This window comes from Bombus vancouverensis, chromosome 2 (assembly GCF_051014615.1).
Source record: "Bombus vancouverensis nearcticus chromosome 2, iyBomVanc1_principal, whole genome shotgun sequence".
In the NCBI taxonomy this organism is placed as follows: domain Eukaryota; kingdom Metazoa; phylum Arthropoda; class Insecta; order Hymenoptera; family Apidae; genus Bombus; species Bombus vancouverensis.
Window position 1 is genome coordinate 18983140 of NC_134912.1, and position 17573 is coordinate 19000712.

A 17573-nucleotide genomic window follows, 5' to 3' on the forward strand; every position below is an offset into this window, starting at 1 on the left:
ACCATCTAGTAGACAGATAACGCGACAGGGGTCCCGCTTCGGCTTCTCCGGATGCCTTTGACACGGATTACGCGTTTAATCCGGCACCGTTTGCAACAGAGTTACTCTCCGCCGGTCCTTTAAACCGCTTTACCCTAAACGGCTTTATTTTCGATCGCGTACGGAGCAACAGAACAGAACCGAGACTGGCTGTCTGTCGCGGTGTCGCGGAATCCTCGTATCTGTCGATCCCTACGGGAGCTTTCGTGTTTTACCAAGCAAAAGGCAGATAAAAAGAGAAGGTTTTTCGAAACTTTAAGAAAATAAAAATCCCGTTGCACGTTCGTATTTCCTCCTCACCCTTCCTCGCCTTTCATTCACCGTTTTCACGCGTGTTTTTCGTTCGATTTGCCGACTTGATAGACAGAGCTTGTTGCTGCAACTTGTATTCTGATACGACGACAGTTCTCGATCTTTGTTCCTTTTTCTTCTTTATTAAAATCGATCGTTTGACGAATCGTTAGGAAGAGACGATCTTGCGGTATATTGTACATTTTATATTATTAATCAAATTTTTCCTCGTGAAAAGCCTCGTGGAAATTCTTCTCAACGATCACTGAAAGATTCCACGTGAACGACACGACCGTCGCTAATTGCAGACGTAATTACATGCCGGGTTTATCAGCTTTGCCCGGCCGCGTTCCACGTTTTGAATCGCGTCGCGAGCCAATGGACACGCACCGCGCCGACATAATGTGATCCGCCGCTTCTTCAGACGCCTCCGTTTCCTTCCATCCTTTTCTTTCGTCGTGCTTTCTCCGAGCCTTTTCCTTTTTGTCAGCCCGACTCTTTTGAACCTTTACATCTACCTCGCGGAATCCGGCAATAATTAGTGCCGGATAAAGCGTCCGTTGAGACTTCCGTAAAGACGAACGAGACAGAATGAAGGACAGCTTTGAAAAAGGAGATGTGAATCGGGAAAAATTATAGGATGTTGAAAGTTTAAGAAAATAGACGTTGGATAGATTAGGCGGGAAGATTTTGGATATGCTTCGGTGGATTAACTGTTTCTTCTCTGTTTTAATTTTATGGAAATAATTTAACGAAGCTCGATGGATATAAACGTTTTCGTCGGTAAGAAAGTGTTAGTGAACACGTTGGCTGCCAAGCGAATTTTACATGTCTGGCATTGGTTATTACCCGTAAACCTCATGACGTTACTGACAAGTTCGCGTAATGCCAATCGCTCTTGACCTTTTCATGGCGTTCAACGTGTTAAGTAATGGTAATTTTCTTGCAAATAACCATTTATTCTAAAGCGGCTATTTCCTTGATAATTGAAGTTTCTGGTAAATGGTTTTCCGTTGTTGACGAAGGCTGGAATTTGCAGAAACACAAGTTGCACTTTTATCAATTATGAACGTCTATATGAATTATTTCAGGCAGTTATTCATAAAGATAAAAAGTTCTTTCACCACGAATGGAACAATGGAACAAGTATGAAACGAAATTACGTTACTTACGAACTCGTGGTAAGAATGCATTACTAACTGAAATTCTTATCAATATTCCTTATAAAATCTACGAAGTTAGAAGACACTATAAAGATTATTCTAGTTGACAGAGATCAATTACCGGGAAAATTGATATTCGCCTTAAATATTGATAAAGAGAGTTACATTTTTTAATTTCCACGGTTAAATTGTAAGCACCGAGGTCATATATCCCAGTGATTTGCTGTGAAAAGAGAGAGAAAATGCTCATAAAAAATAATAACTGCGTTCACGCTGCGTTCTATCTTCATGTTACATCATGTTAAACGTGCGCTTGCCACGAGCGATTTCACGAGACGATCATGCACACGAATGATTACGATCTTGGTACAATATAATATTACAGGCTCCATTAGTCTAATGAGAAGTAACTTTAACAATAACACGTCGTAAATTAATACCGTTCGCAACAGTAACGAAATCTCGTGATAACGATCGCGCGCAATAATAATAATAATAATAATAATAATAATAATAATAATAATAATAATAATAATAATAATAATAATACGGTGAATAGTGGTTGGGTGGTGGTGATGGTGGTTTAATGCAATACGACTAATCTTTTCTTGTATTATTTGCAATATTCTTGGTGCTCGCACGAAAAATGAACGAAATGGCATGCTGGAATTTTACAGGAGGTGAGTCCTAATTTCTTAACTTCACTTAACGCCGGTTTTTGCTAACTCCAAACTTCGTTTCTACGCGCTTTTTCATTTTTCTCCGCGTCTCCTACCATTTTCTTCGTTTTCTCCACTTTTTTATTTCCTTTTTAATTTACGCTTGGTACTAATGAACGCGGTAATGTAAATTCATTTACACATTACTACGATCGAATCACTGAAATAAAATTATCCGTTGTGTGTATGCTGGTACTTCAATTCTGTGCAGATTGTTAATTGCTAATTGGCTTTCCTTCAAGGGGTATTTCAAGTGATTAATCTCGGCGCGGTAGCTATTGGATCGCCTCGTCTCTGCTAATTATAACGCTCTTTTTCGATTTCTCTTCGCCCTGTATTTCACCTCTGTTTATCCTTTCGCGTAATTTACAGCGGTAACGTAACAGTAACCGGTGGTGTTTGCTTTGAACTCGTTCTACTAATTCCGTTTCCGACGGTGTACGATATTTTTATATTTTACCGATTGATCAGCATCAACAGCAAATACGTTTTCAGCGCATTTTCATCCACCTGCGCGCTTCTCTTTCCCTTTCCTTAGCGAGCAAATATTTGACCTGCACTGGTTTGTTAATATATAAAATTTCAGCTGGAAATCGCGTCTCTCCTTTATTCGTTCCAAAACCATTATGTGCACGGTGTTTAATTAAATTTTATGATTTTTGAGTGTTCAGACATGACCATCGAACGTCATTTAAGTTGTAGCAATGCGAGCATTATTCCTTACCAGTGGCTAATTTGTTCATTTTTGTCGTCGAATAGAAACAGCAAGAGATGAACAAAAACAAGGAGATCATCGTGTTGGACCATAAACGATCAAACGCCATCAATATCGGGATGACCAAATTGCCTCCACCAAGATCTATTAAAACCGCGATCTTGAAAATGGACGCAACAATTATGAACAGAGAGGGTATCGAGGTAAGGTTGCATGATTTATTTTTTTTTCTCTTTTTTGTTTCTTCTCATTCCTTTTATTTAATGAACGTTTGCGGCATTTACAATAGTTTCAGTATCTCGTTCTTTTGGCTATTACGTTCAAATAATATGATAAATAACGAAGAACATACAAGATACCGATCCCTGTTAGTGTGACATTGAGCCAAATTGATTATTAGCAGATTTCTTTTCATCACAAGATTTTTCAAGTTACACGAATTAATATTTCATAATTTTGAATAAAAATAAGCAAAAGGAATTTTATCCTAGACTTAATAGTATTCTGTTCTATCAAGCACGGATCGAAATATTAGAGATTATTGTCAGAGATTGGTTTCAGTGTGTTTGCAATTATGAGAAGATAGTAGATAAAATATGCTTGGAAACGACCTCTGAAGCATTCTATACGATATCTAGTACAATTAACTCGATATAATTCGATCTGAATCGATTCAAACAGGCATGATCATTACATTCGATTCGCTATCATTTCACGAATCTAGTCTTTAATAAACATTAATAGATATTTATTAATTTATAGAGATGTATATATTAGAATTCAATATAGTAATTTTTAGTAAATTATCTGCACAGTCTTATTTATAAATAATTTATTTTCTTCGTAGGAATGTTTCCTTCTTGTTGAGTTACGTTCAAATAAATTACACGAACAAAATAATATAAGCTATTTTCTCTATAAGAATATTATTACTTATACGAAGAGCAATTTATTTAAAAATATTATATGTTATTGTGTCCAAATCGAAAGTATTTTAACATTTCCCCATTGATTTCTTAATTTTTTCCTCGAAATGAAATGTACTTCAGAATCCCGATTTCGTTAAAAATCTCCCTTGAAATTATGACTGTAAAAGTCAAAATTCTTAGTTCACGGTCGACCCTGTGATTCAGTTGAAACACACGTACGTTCTTTTTTCGATGGTTTTTCTAATTTCTCTAATTTCCTGTTCATTTCTCTTCTTCGTTCGTTTCCTATCCTTTGTCCTCGGATCCATTCGCGACAGAAACTCTTAACGATGCTGCCAACTGAGGAGGAGAGGTCCAGGATACAAGAGGCGCAGGCCGCCAATCCTGACCTACCTTTGGGATCGGCCGAGCAGTTTCTTCTAACTTTGGCCTCTATCTCGGAGTTGCCTGCCAGGCTGAAACTTTGGGCGTTCAAGCTGGACTTTGAGAATTCGGAGAAGGTGAGTCTTTCGAGTTTAACGACTGCTTATCGATGACCAAGTGGTTCGTTGGCTCGCTCAGCTGCAAATCGTAATTCCTCCAATGATCAGGAATTTTCACATAAATTGGACATTTTGGATTTAAATTAATCCTATAAATAATACCATATTGAACAAATATTTAGAAAAAATGACAGACTATTAGAAATATACGAAATTAAGGATATACAATAATGTTTAGAAATGAAAAATATTGAAATTTAAACGTATAAATTTTATTAACATACCGGTTGAAGTCTTTGAAGATGATTGAATGGTATTCATTCGTATAGGTCATCGAACATCAATTTTGAAGAAAAAATAGGCTGTCGAAAATTGAGGCGGAATTTAAAAATGTTGAACTTTAAGTACGTATAATTCCTTTTCCATATACAAAAATAAACCATAAGTGGTACCTTAATTTCTTCAACGCCTCCGATATCATTTCGTCTTCTTTAAAAGGCCGCGAAAAAGATCTTCAATCTTATATGATAATTCATTTAACGAGTTCGTCTATTTTAAAACGATCATGCACTTAGAACGACGGAACCTACTAACGTTTATAAAAGATCCAACGAGCTCGTTAACGTATTGAAAACACTCGATTTTAATGATAGGAATAATAAGAGATGCATAAGCAATGATTAACAAGGAGACAGGCTACTCGAAATACGGATCGGTTGATTATTGGTCTGCGGCTTGTCGAATCTAGTCGTCAGACGTACCATAAATACGTTTCACCGTGAGAAACTGCATGACATTTCGAATGCAGATTCTATTAAGCATCGTCGAATACGAATGCGTGTAATAGCGTTCGAATTGGCCCGTTATTTCTCACGAATCTCGTCTCGAATTCCGCGGAGATAGTCGCGAGACCGCGACGAGGAAAAACGCCAGGTATGCGGGGAAGGAAGTCGCGGGGAACGTTCCTCGCATAATCACGTGATTTCTTCGCTGGGAACACGGCGAATTCCGATACACGATCGTGTGCCGCATCGAACGTGTGCGCCGCTTCCTTGAAAAGCAGCAGACTGACACCAGCCTGCAAAACGCCTTGACCGTGACAGAGCAAGAATTTTTTTCTCTGTTAGTTCGTCACGTATTATTTCATATTTCCATTTTTCATATTTTAATCGTATTTTCTTTTTTCTTCGTTCTTTCTCTCGCTATTTTCGTTCTTCGTTTCGTTGAATGTATTTTTGACAACGCAAATACCTACTTCATCTTTTATCAAGTTTTTTGTACTGTTGTCTAATGAAGTGTATGAGAAATTGTTCGTTGCTTTCGTTCGTAAAATTTGTTCGATTTTCTTTTGTCTCTTGCACGACTTCTTTTAATGCAGGTATTTTTAAATTTGATTCGATTTTTAGAAATCTAATTTCCGCAGACAACTACAATCGTATTTGTCTGTATTACGCGTTATTAATAAAGATTATATTATAAAATTATCAAATTATCGAGAAAAATATTTCATGGGAAGAAATATATCTAATGGAATCTTGTAGTTCTTTCAAAATTCACATGATTGTCAAATCATACCTGTAACTAGATATATCTGTAACCATCGATAGAGGATCAAGATCGATGTCATATTTCTATATTAATAGTATAAATCCTTTGAGTTTTTAATATCATAATTCAATGATACTTTTGAATCTTTCTCATAATGATTTCCAACTCCATGTGAATTCTTACGGGTAACCAATTTCTTCCTTTCACAATACAGACTTACTCTACTTTTTGTATTTTCTCACAACATTGCGTCCCAAATACAACACATATCTTTACATATTTAACAAGTATTACGCTCACCTTGCTTCTGTAAATACCCTTCAAAAAAAAAAAAAAAACAAAAAAAAAAAAAGAAAAAGAAAACGCAAACACTCGTATGTCACATTCGTAAAAAGAACAAAAAGGACCAAAAAATATGCAAGAAGCTTACTATTTGACGAATGCACAAAAATGGAACCGCAGACGAGCACAACGAACCAGCCAACGTGCCAGAGAACTCGCGGCTCGAAAGAAATAATCGCGAACCACCTTTGTGACTTCAGGAAATTGCGGACCCTTTGATGGATCTGAAGCAGGGAATGGAGACCCTGCGAGTGAATAAAACGTTCCGCGGGATTCTGAGCACGCTCCTTTCGATCGGGATATTCCTCAACGGAAATGAGGTAGGTATTGAATGCCAGCCAAATGATATCCGCTTAATCCGTCAGTCGGAATCAGTCGTTCGCGCCGAATCGATATCCATCAGCGTCGATGATTTTCGTGTGATCGTTGTTCGATGATTTGGAAAAAGGGGCGAGTATCGGTTTAAACACTTTCCTTGGACAAATGCCGTGTTCCTCAAATATTGTGAACACTTGTAAATAATCTTATTTGACCCCCCCTCCACCCTATCCCTCTCATCCACCTCCCCCCCCCCCCCCCAAGTTACACAGCACCCAAAAAGCAAGCTACCGGAGCGTCCTGTTTTGCAACCAAGTTTTCAGGACAGAAAAAACAAACAAAAACAAAATCACATAGAAGCTCCGCTCCCCCAGCGACTTAAACCTAAAAATCATATTAAACACGAAAAAGGTAAAGCGCCGACACATATTATAGCATGGCTACGTCGTACCGTTGCGTATCGGTACTTTTGCCTAAAACATCACTACAAAAATTCACCGTTTATTGTGAACACCAAAAGGTATTTAAAAATTTGTATCTTGGGTTTAATAAACATCTTTAAAAAAAAAAAAAAAAAGATGCCGTGTTCCTCAATATGACCAGCATTGGTCAGTTGTTTAGATCTTGTTCTTTCACACCAGTGTTTATGGATGATGGTCGATGTACTTTGTAACATCGTGCTGATATTACGAGTTTACATAAGTTTTTCCTATTTTATTATTTATTTGTTATTACCCGAAATATGAAAGTTAGCATTCTTTGTTATGTTCATGTACCTCTGTTGTGGACATTTAATTCCTTTAGAATTTCTTCTTGTCATCAATAGTAACACTGTTATTCCAGGGACTCGATCCTTATGCAGTTTGATAATTATTATTTCAAGTAATTAATATAAATATCCAGCCAAATCATCCTTAAGTATTTGCTTCAAGCGATTATAATCACAGATATCAAACGTATGAAACAATTCGTACGCACAATTTTATGAAAATGCATCGATCTACCTTCGAAGCACCCAAATATAAAAAGTAATAAATTTCAAAATTGAATGCTACAAACATATCGTTGCGATATCTACAAAAAAAAAAAAAAGGAAAAACGAGGTAAAAAATATTATTTGAAGTAGATAAACGATGCTTCTAGCCACACGAGGCCGTTTTCATGTTCCGGATAGCCGGGCATACGATATGAAATGTAAAAATGGAGCATTCGCACGAATATTCGTGACGAACACTTTGCGATTCTATTTCGATCTTGGACGATTTCTTTTCACTCGTCATCGTTTGCTTCCGTTCGAATATATTAAAACCGTGGTTCTTTGAATGGTGCACTAATCATTTCTTATCAGCCGCTCTCGAGCGTGTTTTTGCACGACACGCTCGATCATCGAAATTGTCGCGTGGCTCAGATATTTGCCTCTCACGTGAATTCGACTCCTTCTCTCACGTTTTACAGTGAATTAACGGGGGAAATTATGAGTGAAATGAAACTCGTTGCTCGAAATTAGGATCGTCGTGATGCAAATAATATGAATTTAATCGCGATAATATTAGCATGCAAATTCATAGAAAGTAGCTAATTACAAATGCTATGCTGCAGATTAATGTCCATAATGAAAGTTTATTTATTCGCTAATTCTTCAGTCACAGAACTGGAACATTATACAGTGGAACTTTACTTATCTAACTTGCCATTTATGTAAACGAACTTGCGGTGGTTTTGTTCTTTGTAATAGAATTTATATCTTGCAATTTTATTTGTAAATAATACAAGATTGATAGACGAAATATAAATATAAAAACGTATAATATTGCGACACGATTAAACTGATTTTTGAAAACCAATATGCAACAATAAAAATAGCTGATAATCTTGTGTTCTTCGAATTCCTCAATTTCTAGATTATAAATCAAATTTAAAGTACTTTTTAAACTGATGAGAAATAACAGTATATATAATATGTATATGAACGAAACATTACACCTAATAACAGGAGTCAATGAACTTTTATCGTATTATACGTATATTTTATTCTACACGTACTACGAAACTTCCGGAATTTTTCACACGTTTGTTTATCTACGTTTCATGGAGGAGTATTATAACTACACCAAAGAGTATCTTATTCATACGATTGAAAAGAGTTTACATTTATAATTAACGAAATAACGTGCTCGTAAATTTTGTTTGATTCTACCTTAATAATATGTTACAGACGAATAACATCGGAACTTTTAAAAATTTCACAGTCAATCAGCAATTCGCATTCCAAAGAGCTGGAATTCTCATTTGATTTTGTAATAAACAAGTCACAAACGTTCGCATTGATTAGTTACACTTTGATTCTCGAAGCGAAAAATCGTAAATTAATTATCGTGCTAACAAGCATCCAGTCGTCAGGTAACGTGCACTCGTACTTTACCTTCGCAACGAGATCTCTCAAATCGATCCGTCATTCTATTTTACTACGATTTAAATAAATCAGTCTAGCGTAAATTATCGGATAACCGCGAATTATTCGATAACAACCCCGGGGATTCGACATAAATATTCTACAGATATTATTTGATTTTCCAGCAGCATACGAAATTCCATTAATTATTAAAATTAATTGATTACATTTCGGTCTGTAATCGCGATCGTTCTACGATGTTGTTACAATAAAATTGTAGTTACAAAGAGGCAGTGAAATTTGATCGAAGGAAATAATAAAGAAAAGTTCAACGCAAAAATATAAAAAGCTAGAATTTCACCTGAAACCCTTTTATCGCTTCACGGACAATCACAATTTGACACCAAATTAAATCTAACGGGAAAAAGGCTAAAAAGAATCTGGCCAAAGAATCTAAACAAGCCAGAATCTCATCCAATTGTATCCGCTCGTCGTTTCCATCGAATCAAAAACGAAAAAAGAAAAAGAAATGAAAACAAAGTATAAACGAAAAAGTAACGGCAAGTTGAAAGGAAGGAATCGACGTGGCAGAATTGGATATGCCGTCCTCGTCGAGTTAGAAGCGCGTGGTCAACATCGATTCCGGGTTTTCGCAGCAATCACGTTACGCGCGAAAGTGGCCAGAAGCGTCGGGTGGAAAGCCTGTAGCAGCGAGAACGTAGAAGTTAGCCAGAACGATATTCCGTACGTTGTGTAACGCTGAAACGTCGCTTCGTTCTTTTTTAGGTGAAGGGCTTTCAGCTGGAATACCTCGCCAAAGTACCTGAAGTAAAGGATACGGTTCACAAGCACTCGCTGCTTCATCACCTTTGCCACATGGTGATGGAGAAGTTTCCGGATTCCACGGATCTCTATTCGGAGGTGAGAGGCAGCTTACTTCCGCGTCGAAGGAACCGGATAAAACTTTAGTCTCGTCGCTTCGTCGCTATGCACGTTCGCTAGAAACCGAATAACCAGCGCTACATTTGCGAAATCGCGAACGGGAACTTCGTGTCCCAGACGAACTTCTTCTTCGACTCCGGAAACTATTACGAATGGTGTTTCGTGAAATTGTAGCGCTCCCCAGGAATTTCGGATTTCCGGTGTAATTGCGGTCGCAAATAATTTATAATTGATGTTTGTTGTTGTTACCGAAGTAAAGTTATTTTAAGCAATTTGAGTATACTGGTATTCGGAAGTGTAGCTTCGATATTTTTTTTTTTATTCTGTTAAAACGAACGCAACATGGCTGAAAAGTTTAACCAGACTGGTTCGATACATTAAAGACATTTTTACAGGCTCTCTTGCGCAATGGAAGTAGAACTAATGAAGTTCCATAAATTACAAGTTGCAAATTACGAGCATCAATGAACGCTTTGCCTTTATGTAGCACTAACGAGTTTAACGACAAAACAAAATTAATTACAGAAGCAAATTTCATAAATTCGAAGCTATTTAATTATGTTATTTGTTGCGCAATTATACAATTATAAAAGAAAAGTCTTTTACATAGAAATCATATTTTGTCAATTTTCTAATATCATTAGTCACATTATCGTGCAAGTGAATCCAGATATAATTATTCGCAAGTTCTCGATTACTAAAGGAAGATAAAAGTCTTCCTGCGTTTTCTTTAAAACTTTTTCTCCTATGTAGCGCATTTCCTAAGAGAAATTGTATTTGTATCACTTTTCCACCGAGTCGTTCGTATATTTATTTCATGCAGAATAATTCATACACGTGTCGTTTGAAAATCGAAACCAAGGAAAGTCTATGAATCTTGTTCAGATCGGCGCTGTGACAAGAGCATCGAAAATCGACTTCGACGAGCTCGCGGCGAACATCGGGAAACTAGAGAGCGAGTGCAAGGCATCCTGGGACCACCTGAAGCTCATCGCGAAGCATGATGGTTCCACGATGATGAAAGTCAAGTAAGTACCAAAGTCGAAATTGTATGTCGTCAGACGAGATCGATTCGATCTAGGGAGATCGTATTTCCTCGCTGGCCTTTAGAAGGGAACTTCGTTCCACGAAGTTTTGAAGTTTCCGAAGATTCGTACAATGTTCGATAAATTCGCGGCGGACTTTTTTTCTCGTGGCAAAACTGGCACAGTTCCAAATGGCACTGCCATTAATTACCTAAAACGTATTTCTTCCTTCCATACTCCTGCTTCCTGCTGGTCCCCTTTAACCTTCCTCCTCCTTCTATTTTTCCCCCTTTTTTTATTTTATTTCATCTTATCCCGTTTCTACTTCGTGGTAGATTTTCGGAGCCTTTATCTGTTCATCCCCCTCCATCGAGCTTGTCCTTATCTAAGTCGGTTATATTCGGTAAGCTCTTCCTCGCTCTTTTTATCATTTTCTTTTACCCTTAGTTAAGGTTATTAACTTGTGCGTTGCTGGCGAGGCAAGATATTGATAGAAATGGAATAGAGTTCGTACAGATCGATATAACATTATACGATATGATAAGAATTTATTTGAAAAATTTATTTTAAAAAACGTAATATCTACCGGAAGATAGAATCAACCGATTGCTAATTCAATTAATTGCTACAGCTTTTTAACACAAATCAATTCACCGTATCGTTAAGTTTATATTGATAAAAAAATTCTGCAGTAAGTGTCCGAGTACTTTTCTCAGCTACTGTGTATCGCAGTGATATTTTGTTCAACGGTGAAGCGTCTGGTTAATGTTGGTTGGCGTGGCCGCTGCGTTAATTAAGTGTAACGGGACGGCCTAAATGTCGGGCCGGGTTAATTCGTTTTTGCCTGAAACTCGTTTAAGCGATCGTCTACGCTGATCTCCAGTCTTCTCGAACGTACTGGAGTAATGGAAATGTTTCATGTAAAAAATGATCGTCGGTGATTGCCTTTTTGCGAACCTTGATATTCAATGCTGTCAGAACACGATGATTCGTCGGAACGATGGGACGGGAAAATCCGCGAATTCAGCGTATCAAAATTATCGACGTCGCGTTTTCGTTCATTTCGATCAACATGATTTAGAAACATGAGTTCTGCTATTCAAATGCAAAGATACATGTACATGTAGTTAAAATTCATTTTTCGTTTCAAATGCATCTTCACGATACGAGATATTGATTAGAATTCTTCTATCCCGCACCTATTTCATCGAAGCATAGAAACTATCGATATGGTAAACATAGCAATAACAATAGCCTCATAAATCAATATAAAAAAACTTATTTCATTGTATACGATGCAGCAAGTTACACATGGCATTAATCTCCGATTTCTGAATACTGTTTGTCGAAGCAGAATGTCAGACTTCCTGGCGGACTGTGCGGAGAGGATAATCGTGCTGGGCATCGTGCACAGGCGGATCATAAATCGGTTCCACAAATTCATCTTATGGCTGGGAATCCCGCTGCACAGGGTGCAAGACACGAAGCCGAATGAGTTTTGCCGGATCGTGTCCGAGTTCGCGCTCGAGTACAGAACCACCCGGGAGCGGGTGATACAACAACTGGAGAAAAAAGCCAATCACCGTGAAAGAAATAAGACCAGGGGAAAGATGATCACAGAGGTGAGTTACAAGCGGTGCCTCGACTCCCGGTGCTCGTATTTTTCTTGGACCGGCGGCAGAGGCGGCGACGGTGGCCGCTGAAAATCTTTCAGAAGGGCCGGCCCCACTTTCCTCTCTCATCAAATACAGTTATCGGAGCGTGAACGGCATTATGGTGCGCTCCGGCGAGGGGAATAAATTGCTTTTTTGCCGCGGGGAGAATCAATTTCTTTTCTTGCCTACCGTTGCATTAATATCCCGCTTGTCTCCGTTTTCATTTCTGTCGCGATATCGTCGAACGTACGCGGATCTCTTACCCAACTGACGCCCCTCCCCTTCTTTCCATCCCTCGTTTTTCAACCACTCAGCCTGTTCACGTGAATTCGACATCCACTCTGATCGTTACAGGTTGGTAAATTCAGGACGAAAGAGGATCGCGCGGACGCGGAGCTCAGGCAACTGCTCGGAAGCGATATCTCCGACGTCGAGAGTATTCACGGTACCCTACCATGGAGGAGACAGAGGAAAGACGGTGAGTTTCCTTTCTACTGTTGCTTGCCTTTCTTCTTCTCCTTCTTCTTCTTCTTCTTCGAGCTCGCTTGTTCTTTCTTTTCTTTTTTTTTACCGCCTAACCCATATCTTTCTTTTTCTTTTATTTGGTAGATGTATGCTATTTTATTTGCTTACTGGGAATTCTTTCGATGTTTCTAATCTGTGATCATGCTGAATGTCGAAAGAATAATCGGAGTTTTTTTTCATAAGTTACTTGCATTTTATGAATTATCGAACGAACCCTCCACGCGAAGGTTCAGTTTCGCGAAGTTAGTTACAGAAATTCCATTTTCACAAAGGTAATTTTTGCAAAAGGTAGATACCTACGTACACTCCGTTTCATAACTCAGTGGATATTTATTAATTTTAGGAGCAATGTTTATTTAGATAAATGTTATACAAGATGTTACTTGCATTACCAGTTAGCAACCAACTTAGTAATTCGTTTAACTTAATAGCCTAAGTTGCAGGACCTCTGTGGCCTCGAACCGAATGCCGAAGGCATTATGTCGTCATCTATCTTAAACATATGACGTCCTGGAAAACCATTCACACATCCTCTTCTGGTTAAATCGCGGATCATCCACGTTTGTGAGTAGGGTTCGTATTCGTAGCTTCCTGTGCCATTTCCGGCATTGAAACCCACCTATACGTAGGTTACAATGGTTAATTAATTTCAACCGATTAATTATAAAATAGAAACTTTTCGAGTTACGACAATAAATCTATCTTTAGCTAATAAGCAATTATGTTCTTGAATAAATAATGAAATTTTTATACCAAAGAATAACAGAAGATTCGTCTAATGTATCAATATGTATTTAGTGCAGCCCTAAAAAGCGAAACGGGTATAAAAGTTGATTCGAATGAACTTACGAATGCCGAGATTCCACCTTCTCCATTCACAGTATCACCGCCAGCTTCCGTGTGGCTGGTCCATTGAATATTCAGATAATTAAATATCACGTAAGTGTTCACTTCGTCTGTGGCCAAGACCATTTGGAACGTATTCGTTTTGTAGAGGGAATTATCGATACCACCGACGAACGACACATTTTTCCATGTTACTACGACTGCGTGTTTAGGGTCGAAGGCTTCGGCTCCAATCATTCCTTCGCGAATATCCCATTTGAGACGTTCGCGCATTTCCACGCCAAATTGATCTGCTCTGTTTTGCAAATCTTCTTCCACTCTAAAATTCATTTTCGTAATCGATTCCTACGTTATTCAATGTTTTATTTAATAATTTTTGTAATTTTTAACCTACCTAAAGTATACGCCAGGTCTCCTCTGGTCTATGTCTGTTGGTGGAATTTTTCCTATGCGACATTTACTGAAAAATATTCCTATAAAACTAGGATCGTTCTCCTTTGGCCAATTTCTGACCGGAAACACCAGAGGGTAAGTATAATGCATCGGAGGATCGGTAAATTCTAAGTAACCATTTACTGATACCTGTAACGTGTGATGTATTCTTTAGACGAACACTTGGGGATTTATTAATATTGGCAGGTTAGGTTAGCTATTAATTACTGATGCTTTGATAAGCAGATGACAAAGAGCAACGTACTCTGGTGTAATTGAATCTGAGCCCGAAGAATGGTAATTGAAAATTGAAATTCTTGTGTACTTGTGGCATCGAAGCTTGGATTTCCCTTTGATAATCGCCATCGTCATTGTTACCACCCTTGTCGACGTACCAATACATGAATTTTGATCGAATTTCTTTCAATCTAGTCTCCGTTAAAACATAATTTAGAACTGAACCATCCGAATGAGGCGCGTATCTGTCTGCTTCCGATAAATCTGTAAGGATACAGGAGTTCTGATATTTTGGTATCGATGTTTGATGTCACGTGCGATAATCTCGAACATTTGCATCGTTTAATAGTTTAATTAATAATTCTGTACGAAAATGAAAATACTGTTACTGGCTTTTGTAGATTTTCTGTTAATGTCGCTATTATGTCTTTAGAAACAAAAGTCGTAGAAACAAAAACGAGATGTATCCGTGTGGATCATAACGCGATCATCTAGCTTAAGCCAATTGTAAGAGTAGAAAAAAGGGAATAATTTTAATTCAGATATCATAAATATATCATAAATATATGTGGAAGGAAGATTGAAAAAGCGTGTTACGAAACTGACAACGATACGATCCAATGATTTATCTGATAAAACAGATAAGATTTGATTCGTTAATTGAATTAAATAGCAAAATTACGTATAGTACATCTATCAATCAGGTATTATACCTCTAAGAGAAAAATGTGCCTGGGTTACGTGCAACTTTTCTTCGCGGCAAAATTCTCTTAAAATTTTAAAGACATCCTGTCTTGATTTATTTTTTCATATTTTTTACACAAATAAAAAAAAACAAATAGTGGTCACGCCCATTGGTATCGAGACACCTACCGTATCTCGCATACTTTCTATTTCTTCTTCCGGCTATTTTTTCGGAGAAGCCATCGGAAAGTGTGATTTCATTCTCAGGTTTATTTTTTTGGTCAGAATTGTTAACGGCATTGAACGAAACTTCTTCTACCCCTTTCTTCGTTTCGTCCTTGTCATCGTGATTACCTTCATCTTCGTTCACATCCACTTGTCCGGATAAACTTTGCTTTCTTATCGGAGATATCTGTCCGGTATACTTATTACTTTCGGCGTTCGATTTTTTATTATCCATAGATTGGGTCTCATCCAGACCGAACGCATTCTCGAACGATTCATTCTCAGTTTGCGCTGATATCTGACTGCTCAGTAAAAGGAGGAGACAGCAGAAAACGATCGACTTTGGAAAAGCAAAAACACCGATACAAAACTCGTTTCGCATTTTTAGCAGAAGTAGATTGCACCGATTTGTTTAATTTACTAAAAGAGACTGAGCCTGAACTCAGGTAGAAACTAGTAATAACGGAACTGATATCAGTAATATTGTGATAAAGCGCGTTTATCTTCTTGCTACAAGTGGATAAGGTGAGGTTGAAACTCGAACGATTGAAACGAACGAAGTCGGTAGTTTCTTTATTATTTGCCGACTCGGAATGTCTTTTTTCTTGTTTTTTCTTTTTTGCGTAGTGTTGTTATTTAATTCCATAGTCTTAATTAAAAATCACAAAGTTATTATGCACAATGTTTATTGTATTTTTGGAACGATGTGTTATTTGTGAAATAAATGTGTTTCAGGACACTCACTTTTAAAGTGTGGCAAAAAATCATGCTACTATTAGTTTCGTAATGTAAATGCGTTTACAATAAAAATGGGTATAATAGCACGCGTTGGAGGTACTACGTGAAAAATAACGTAAAAATAAAGAAGAGAAAATTGCTTGCTAATTGGATTCTCTACAAAATGAGATAACAGAATTATAAAATATATTTCTCAAATACCATGTAATTTATCGCGTTGATCTAAAATTGCACAAAGCCTAATTTTCATGAATATTTATTAAAACAATGAATACAAGAAATTATCAGGCTTCAAATGTATTGATCTATACATGCATTGTATAAGTATACTTAAACAATACAGTCTTGCATTTTCTTTCCTTAATCTTTTTATTCTTTGCATTCTAATTCTAATTCTCATCTTCTATATTGCAATAAGGGTTTTACAAAAACCTTAAAAATATATTTGTTTATTTTTTTTCTATTGTTACTGTATCTTGTATACCAGTATTTTCACAAATGCTCGTGAAAGAACTATATTATATATTTTATGTTGCACAGTATTCTAAATATTTTCGATTAATAGCGCGTACTACAAAAAGAAGAATCTACGAAATACTTAAATTGTAGGATACAGAAAAATATTCCTATAGTTTTATTTTCAAGTTATGATGACATTTTATAATCCACCTAAGTGATTTGAGTATAATATTGCGGAGACGAACGCTCGATCATTGAACTGAAACATTATTCAGAGCATTTTATTTGTAATAAAATAATCTGTTCCGACTGATATGTAGTATTTTTCAGTATTACAAAAAGCATGCAGATCGTCTTAAGAAGTTCTTTGAAAAGTACATTGAAAGCCCGCACTTAATAATTGATAAAACGATTGATACGCGTATTACTGTTATTGATATGTTATACTATAGCGACAAAATGTAAGAAACAAGCACAGAAAAACAAAGAGAAAGGTGTTCTACAGGAAAACTCTTGCAATTTCTGTTGCTATATCATTCGACAAAGATGGACCGTGTGCTAAATAACGTAGTATCACGCGAAATATTTGCTCGATTCGTTCTTCCATCGGACATCAAAGCGCAATTTGCAACATAAATCCGTTTTCTGTGTGTCGCATCGTTCATCGATCGAAACATTCTAATATCCTGCCACCGACAAGTTTCATATTTCTACATTACGCGACGTCTGGCTCCGCGATACCGTAGAATACAGAACGGGGCAATAGAACGAAATAATACCGTCGCTTGTTGTGCTCGATCGAAGAGCAGAAATCACTGCTACGTTTTCATATTTCTTCTTTTTTTTCCCCTCTGTTCTTTCGTCGAG

At 37.2% G+C, this 17573-nt stretch overlaps 2 protein-coding genes across 6 annotated transcripts in view; one reads left to right on the forward strand and one right to left on the reverse strand.

Moving 5' to 3' along the window:
• The window catches only part of Fhos (Formin homology 2 domain containing), a 245288-nt gene that overhangs the window by 206835 nt on the left and 20880 nt on the right, over window positions 1-17573 (forward strand). For 2 of the 4 annotated variants that reach the window (XM_076627885.1, XM_076627884.1), the window contains 7 exons: window positions 2970-3130; window positions 4174-4356; window positions 6429-6548; window positions 9725-9859; window positions 10766-10908; window positions 12257-12527; window positions 12915-13038. In XM_076627885.1, the coding sequence (XP_076484000.1) occupies window positions 2970-3130; window positions 4174-4356; window positions 6429-6548; window positions 9725-9859; window positions 10766-10908; window positions 12257-12527; window positions 12915-13038 (1137 nt within the window). The remainder of the gene's footprint in view (window positions 1-2969; window positions 3131-4173; window positions 4357-6428; window positions 6549-9724; window positions 9860-10765; window positions 10909-12256; window positions 12528-12914; window positions 13039-17573) is intronic. The other 2 variants (XM_076627887.1, XM_076627886.1) reach the window with 1 other exon arrangement.
• Window positions 13415-15904, reverse strand: LOC117157917 (protein mesh). Of its 2 annotated transcripts, none has more exons than XM_076627892.1 (5): window positions 15639-15904; window positions 14629-14864; window positions 14326-14513; window positions 13935-14250; window positions 13415-13704 (listed from the first exon to the last, which is right to left on the reverse strand). In XM_076627892.1, the coding sequence occupies exons 1-5, from the start codon at window positions 15889-15891 to the stop codon at window positions 13510-13512; spliced, it is 1188 nt and encodes a 395-aa protein (XP_076484007.1). In that variant the 5' UTR covers window positions 15892-15904; the 3' UTR covers window positions 13415-13509. The 2 variants fall into 2 exon arrangements, with proteins under 2 accessions (XP_076484007.1, XP_033192155.2); XM_033336264.2 differs by having other exon boundaries at window positions 15474-15904.

Bases quoted from the DNA above. Each gene is read 5' to 3' on its own strand.
- LOC117157917 (XM_033336264.2), bottom strand. From the start codon at position 15,891: ATGCGAAACGAGTTTTGTATCGGTGTTTTTGCTTTTCCAAAGTCGATC. The intron at 14,251-14,325 runs GTAGGTTAAAAA...AATGAATTTTAG, and splicing joins AGACCTGGCGTATACTTTAG to AGTGGAAGAAGATTTGCAAA. The intron at 13,705-13,934 runs GTAAGTTCATTC...ACCTACGTATAG, and splicing joins AAGGTGGAATCTCGGCATTC to GTGGGTTTCAATGCCGGAAA.